This window comes from Macadamia integrifolia, chromosome 13 (assembly GCF_013358625.1).
Source record: "Macadamia integrifolia cultivar HAES 741 chromosome 13, SCU_Mint_v3, whole genome shotgun sequence".
Classification (NCBI taxonomy): Eukaryota; Viridiplantae; Streptophyta; class Magnoliopsida; order Proteales; family Proteaceae; genus Macadamia; species Macadamia integrifolia.
Window position 1 is genome coordinate 9067444 of NC_056569.1, and position 7746 is coordinate 9075189.

At 37.5% G+C, this 7746-nt stretch overlaps 1 protein-coding gene across 1 annotated transcript in view; it reads left to right on the forward strand.

Moving 5' to 3' along the window:
• Window positions 1-2005: 2005 nt before the first annotated feature.
• The window catches only part of LOC122058979 (katanin p60 ATPase-containing subunit A-like 2), a 15983-nt gene continuing 10242 nt past the window's right edge, over window positions 2006-7746 (forward strand). The window contains exons 1-6 of the mRNA XM_042621695.1: window positions 2006-2300; window positions 2652-2831; window positions 2952-3010; window positions 5225-5290; window positions 5461-5568; window positions 6605-6791. Of these exons, the coding sequence (XP_042477629.1) occupies window positions 2262-2300; window positions 2652-2831; window positions 2952-3010; window positions 5225-5290; window positions 5461-5568; window positions 6605-6791 (639 nt within the window). The 5' untranslated portion in view covers window positions 2006-2261. The remainder of the gene's footprint in view (window positions 2301-2651; window positions 2832-2951; window positions 3011-5224; window positions 5291-5460; window positions 5569-6604; window positions 6792-7746) is intronic.

Here is a 7746-nt window from a genome sequence, read left to right on the forward strand (position 1 = left end):
AGAACTATGAACTTTGCTAGTCTGTGTAGCATACACTAGTGTCTCCAAGTGTCTATCTATCTTCTTCCTCCTAAGTTGCATATCTACCTTTTGTTTTGGGAGGAGAGAGAAAGTCATAGGAAGACATAACATATGCTACACTACAAGAGATCAAAGACTTTCCGATAGATTGATGCTCTGAATAATTGTACACAAGACAATGTATAAAGAATTTAAAAACTCCAAATAAAGAAAGAAATTTGGGACTTTTTGGAAAAAATTACATGATTACCCATTATTGGGTTTACCTTTTCAAAAATACCCACCTTATGTTTAGTTGAACGAATTTACACAAAATGTGTTTTGGTATTACAACTATACTCAGAATAGTGTTTGTTGTATGTTTACCAATGAGTTGGGCATGTATTGCCCTTAAATCCATTATAAAATTTTTAATTTTTATCTTAACTTTCTCCTATCGGCTCTAAAATGTACGATTTCCAATCCTCCGATGTTATTTCTTTCTTTTTGGACAATTATACCCTTGAAGACAATGAAGGAGAATCGTCTTCTTCCTCCCACCTCAGGGCCCCACCCCGCCCCTTCTTCTTCCTCCTCCTGCAACTCCACCCCCGCCACTTATCTTTTCTTCTTCCTACAGCACCACCCACCTCCATCACTGCTTTAATGTAAGTAGAATGAGATTTTGCCAATAATTTCCCTCTTATTCTCTTGTTTTGTGGCTAGTGTCATTTTAGGATCTAGAAGAGGTATGTAGTAGAGATTTCAAATGTTTGTTGATTTTACTCAACAAAATGGTTTTCAAGGTTCTGACTAGGTGGATTTGACACCTCCCAATAGAGACAACAGGGGAGATTGGGGCAAGAGAAAGATGCAGCAAGAAGGCGGAGGGTAAGGCAGAGAGAGAGAGAGAGAGAAATCTTCTCTCACCGAACCTGTAACCCATTTCTCATTTCTTTCCCTAATGGCCGAAACCTACAGCCGCCATACTTCCTCTTTGCCTGAAACCTCAAACTGATGCACTTCTCTCCTCCTTCCCTCCCATGTCATGTCCAAATCATATTTCATCTTACATCAAAACCCTAACCCCTCAACCCTAGTCATAGGCGAATCCTCCATATCTGCAACCCTCACTCTCCTTTGTGAGTCGCAAGCTCTCCCATCCCCTCTTGTCTCTTTTCTCTTCTTCTTCCATCCCCCGACCTTTTTCTCCCCCTCTTTTCCTTCTCTTTAACTAAACTCCCAAACTAGATCCAACCACCGATTCCCCTCCATCACCATCTCCTTCTCAAGTAACCGAACCTCTCTTCTCTACTCTTCTTCTTCTTTCTTTTCCCTGTGACCGAATCTATCTCTTTCCCAGAGGTTATTGGCATGGATATTGAAAGTTTTAGAGCCGATTGGAGAAGGGTAGGTGATGAAAATCGGAAATTTTATAACTGATCGCAGGAGGGTAATAACCCAAGTCATACGCATACCAAGGAAAGCGTACAATGAACACTATTTTGGGTATATTTGTAATACATAAACATATTTTGGGTAAATCCATACAATCAAACATATCATGGGTATTTTTGTAAAGTCAAACCCAATAGTGGGTAATCGTGTAATTTTCTCATTTTTTTTTACCTTTTAAAGAAACCCAACATATTGGAGATGGTGTCATGGTGGTAGTGAAGACTTGAAAACTGGTAGGGAAAGCATTATAATGTAACATCATGTCCATCTGTTGTTCTTAATTATGTGTGTGCATAGATAGGGAGGAGATTAGATATGTCAGCTTTCTTGGAGCTATCGACTCAGCCAATAGGAAAATTGGGATCAGAGGGGCATATGGGACTTTTCAAAGGGGGGCAGGAGAGAGACACGGATTTGGGTATACAGGCCACATAACCAGCTTTTTCTCAATATATATATATATATTTACATAAATACCCCTAATCGGTCGCTAATGATTTGTTAAATGTTGACAGCTCGATAGCACTGAAGTCACGTTGTTTTCACCATCGGTCGTAAAGAAACGCAACCGGTTTAAGCACTCTGTGCCTCTCTGTAGTCCGTAGAGATGGGCTTTTCGAACTGGAAAGATTCTTCCTAGTTCGTCGTTATTACACTCTAAGACGCCCTCTACGAACTGTCTGTTCCGTAGAGAGAAGACAGTGACGGAATCTCCAAGGACCTTGCGCTTCCTCTCCCCAAAAGAGAGAGAGAGAGAGAGAGAGAGAGTTTGTGTGTTTTAACACTTTACTCCTCTCTGCGCAATGACTGATGAGCCTTCTCATACTCGCTGGTCGTTCAAGGTAATTGAGTCTCTTTGTCGATTCGTTTCAGCTGTTATCTTAGTCGCATTGATTTAATTTCCGAGTCTTTTAGGTATTTTTCTTCCTTATCTTGATCTGCATCGGTCTCTTCGGAGCTTGTCTGAAGATTATTTTTCTAATATTGTGTGTCAATGTTTGATCTGGTGGATTATATATGTTTACGTTAATCTTTACATTTAGCGTTCTTTAAGCTGCTTCATTTCCTGTAAATGTATTTCGTTTGGTCCATTAGTAGATTTTACTGTATGCGTGGATCCTGTAAGCAACGTAATGTGAGTATCTGAACATTATTAATTGATTGAAAAAACTGTTTTCTTGGTGCACCGCAAGGATTTCAAGACGTTTTATGATGCGAAATTCGGGGGGAAAAGGGATCCTGAGCAGAAAGATGCTCCCTCGCATGATCAGACTGCAGATTACAGTGGAGGTTCTTCGAATGGTTCAGTTAATGGGAATGGAAGCGTAAGAAACACATCTGATATGGCCATTTACGAGCAGTTTCGGAATCAGGTTGGTGGTGTATGACACATTAATGGAGTCAAGCAGTGCTTTTTCCATCGTCAATTGTAGTGTTTTAATACTTAACTCCTTATTTCCTTTTTCTGTGTTTTTTTTATTTTTCCGTTTCAGGAGAAAAAGAGCACACCAAAGCTTAATGGAGTTTCTTCTGACAGATTTAATGAAACACCGTATGTTAAATTAGATCAACCTAGTTTTCTCCTTTGTGTACTAGATGGATTAATCGTCTTTTTAATGAGAATATCTGTCAAAAAAAAAAAAAAATCCGAGTAAACCTCAATGTGAAAGATACAAATCATACAATAGGAACTGCATTATGTGTTCTGTAACATGAAACCATGTGAATTGTGAAGTGACCTGAGGATAAACTTTTTCTGGAACGTAGACATAACAGACAATCAGACATCCAACTGTTTTCCTTTTTGCATCCATCCTATTGTAACTTGCTGCCAACATTCTGTGTAATAGAATGAAACCAACCATTTATTATCAAGTATTTGTCGACTGGCACAGTGATATTTGATAAGGTTGTAGTGTGATACATTGGGAGAGTCATGGTCACCATAATCAAGATAATTTACATTTGCATCCCTACTAATTAGTCGTGCAATTTGTACTTAACTTGGTAAGGTCATTTATGCTACCTTTTTTCAGCTTTTCTTTTTGGTTATTGTGAATGAGAGTTTCATAAAACTTTTGAGTCCAATCTATCAAATTAATGAGAGAATTATTTCATTTCTTCATTTTTTTCACTACTCGCTTGATTAAACCATTGATACAAAGAAAGTTTGTTGCATAATCATGATATCCTCATGAACATATTTTAGAGGAAGTGCCACACGCTAGTAAAATCTTTCATTCAACATGTTTCCAATTGATCTTCTGAATATTTATCATTGGAGGCGCCATTGCTTAGAGCAATGGTAAAAAGTTCGGGCTCCTAGGCAAATGCCCGGGTTTGAGTCTTGAGAGAGGCCACTTTGCACAAAAATGCCAAAAGTTAGGACCGAATCCAAAGTCCCACCTCCCAGGAAGGTGGGATCAGCATGGGGATCATTGGAAGGTGCAGTAAATAGATGCAGATAAATCTTCTTATACAAGTTATTTGATGGACTACTAATATAAAGCTCAATAGACAAGTCAATCAACCATCAACTGTAGGATTTTCTTAACAAAGAACAACCAAATAACAAAGGTAGAATAGCAATACAAACAGACCAGAACGAAGGAAACAAACAGACCAGAACTAAGGAAGAAATTAGATCTGTAAATCAGAGTTTCGAATCCAGAAACTGGAGTTTATGAGATCAGAATATAAACCGGATGAAAAAACTAAATCAGATATAGGAATAGGGTTGGAACAGATGATAAAGCATGAACAATCATCATAGAAATCAGAAACAAACCAGCCTATTTATCGATCTCAGAAAATAGAACAGATTAGGTCAAAATATCCAATCGGGCAGAATTGTGGGCGATTTGTGTAGCAGACCAACCAATGGTCTGATGGGGCCCAAACTGAGATCTAGCCACCTTCAGATGGGGCCTAACACTCGACCAGAAGATGGGGATAATCAGGTGGTTGAAAGCCCTTGAATCAGGGATGAATTGGGGAACAAGAACAGAGTTTCTGAACTGGAAAATAGAAAGTATTGCCGATCAGTAGTGTGGTTTACCTGGGATGAACTGATATGGAATTTGATAGCTTGGAGTGCTTGAAAACAGTAAAATAAAAGATTATAAAATAGAAGAGGAGCTCTCACGCTTCCCACCACAGAGAGTCAACTGGATCAAACACCAGTTTTATCAGCCTTGATCAAACACAAGACAAATCCCAACAAGGAGAAGCAGCAGCAGCCATGGTTTAATTCTTCAAATCGTTCAGCTATGAGAGCCTCCATGCTTGTATTTATGGTAAAAACAAAAGGCGGGCAAGTCCTCCAATTTAGAAAGTCTCAAAAATAGAAACTTCTAATTGGTTGCCTATTACATAAGTTTCTGAAAACTGAAAATAGAAACAAACTAAAAAAGGAAACCAATGACTTGACTCAACTAATAACATAACTCCTAAGAAATAACAAAGACTAACAACTAAAATGGAAACTAATGAAAAAGGAAATGCAACCGTAGTGCCCCTCTTTTAGGCCCATAAAAGTGGCCTATTACATTCAAAACACATGGGATAAAAGGCCCAATATGTATGGAATCCAACCTTAAGCTTAATCCAAATAAAACAAGCCTATTTTGGTGATGAATCTGCATCAACCACCTAGCTATACTATGTGATGACACCATTCTTTGATATTATTTTTTATGCTGTAAAGCTGCAGCAATATTTCATTTCTTCCAGAAACCTGCTAACTTCTTCTAAATTACTCTTGCAGGCCGAAACCGCTGTTTCCACCTTTAGAATCTGTAGAAATGCGTGCATTGGCAGAAAGTTTATGTAGGTAATTAAAAATGTCAAGGACTGGACTTTATGCCTCGACCAATACTTAATTTAAGATCATCCATCCTTCACCGTCGGTTTTTTTTTTTTTTTTTTTTTTTAATTTCCTAACCTGATTTCTAAAAAAAATTATTATATTGATATTGTTTCTATTTTTTACTTCCTCAACAGGGATATTATTCGTGAGAGTCCAGATGTGAAGTGGGAAAGTATCAAGGGATTGGAGAATGCCAAAAGACTTCTTAAAGAAGCAGTTGTCATGCCAATAAAGTATCCCAAGTAAGTTTGTCATTAGCACTAGATGAATCAAGCCTCTGAAACATGCTGTATTTATTATTATTATTTTGAAAAATTCTTCCAACAAGTATTTTAGATTACTGTGTCCGTTGTATATTTAAACTACTGAATATTTGAGATATACGGCTTGTGATACTATTAATCAGTAATTTTGTCTCTTTTTTATTTTGGAAAGAGAGGAGGGGGGGGGGAACATACTTATGGCCTGGATAATATGTGGCCTTGGTTCTTAATTTCTCTCTTTGAACCGTAACTGATACAAAATCTGGACCCCAAAAGTACCGAGGTTCGTCCTGTATAGCTGTCAATATTCGATAAGTGCACTGGCATGGAAATTCCCAGTGTGCTGGCTGGAGAGCTGAATGTATTGGAGACAAAGATTTTTGGCTAAAACAAAGTTTTATGTTAGCATGGATTTTTTTTTGGGTGAATAAAAATTCATTACCAAGAGAAAGGAAAAATAAATAGAGCCCCTAAAAAGGGGGGAGAGAGAAAGAAAAGAGCTTACGGGAGGGGTCTATTCCTGATGCTGGAGCTGGGCAGCTCCCAGGAATTTACAATGTGACAATTTCTAGGGGAGGGGATACAAGAAGATGAAATCCGGGAAACCTTGTCCTTGACATCAAAGAAGATGGAGCTCCAAATCTTATCAAGAGAGCGAGAGTTGGAGGCCCATTTCCTATGATTTCTTTCCATCCAGATCTGGTTGAGAGTTGCGTAGAAGGCGAACTTTCCCACAATGTCACAAATAAATTTTCCTCGGAAAGTCATATCCATCCAGATCCATTTTATCATGGATTTAATTAAGCAGAGATTAGATTACCTCTCATAGTTCTCCGCATTTTCATGATTGCCCTTTTCTCTTAACCTAAATAATCAATGTGTCATAAATTTAATATGTTCTCTTCAATTTCTCTCGCCTTTTTCAGTTTAGTCAAAATTTTGTGTGAATGACTAAAGTCATATTATGAACTTGAAGCCTTCAGTTATGAGCTGAATTTCTCTTGCATGTTCTTAGGTACTTTACTGGTCTTCTATCACCATGGAAAGGTATTCTACTTTTCGGCCCTCCAGGAACGGGGAAGGTCTGTTCGCATACTTTATTATCATTGATTAATGTTTTGAAATTTTGCTTAGATGGAAATATAGATCTGTTATTAATCTTCTGTCGGTTGTACTATCTACTGCTTGTCCGTCTAAGAATGGTTCTGAAATAAATGTATTGAAGTTAAAGTAACAAGCAGGTAAGGTTTGATGAAGATGATAAATTCTTGCTTATTTTTTCAGCTTTCCTACTTCTTGATGAGTAATTCTAGTTCATGATTCTGTGAATATACTTGAAGAACACCCTCTAAATTGAATAGCAACACCACACCATCCAACATAAAAAAAAACAATTTGAACTGTGAATCCATTTCATTCTGCACCAAAGATAGAGAATGAAGTTCCATGAATTCTTGCTTGTTGTTTGTGTTAAACATATATAAATTTGTCCATGTGCAATCTCTTTGTACTGTATATTTAGGGACAAAGAACTAAGTTTGGAAGAATGTTTAGAAAAAACCCTTTTGTCTGTATTATTGTTATTTTTTATTTCTATTAATTTAGCCCCTCTAATAGCACTTGTAAAATATTGTTTTACTTATATTTAGAGTAGTTAATAATATATTTAAGATATGTGATTATGCTTGAATCCCTGAATCCTATTTTTTAGGGTTTGTCCAATCCAACTCCAGTGTAGTAGAGGACAATCCATATGGGCTTCTGCATCGATGTAATGCAGGTTTCAATACTCTATACCAGATCTTGTGAATGGAGACCAATGAAGCTCACAAGAACTCCTACAAGCATCAACAACAATAACAACAACAATAATTAGAACCTTATCCCAACTAAATGGGATCGGCTACATAGATCTGATATGGTCTAGAATAGTAATAGAAATAATAATAAAAAGAAGTAACAAAAGGAAAGTAAAAAAAGGGGAAAAAGAGATAAAAGAAGAAGTCAAAGCCTTAGTCAAAGCGGCATCACAGGAACATCCCTTACAAGGGGTCGGGTACACGGGTCCTTCGTCCTCCACATCACTATTACAAGCATCATGGAAAGAAAATAATTACCCATCCATTGCCGAGGTTCTGTTCCTTCACCCCCCCCCCC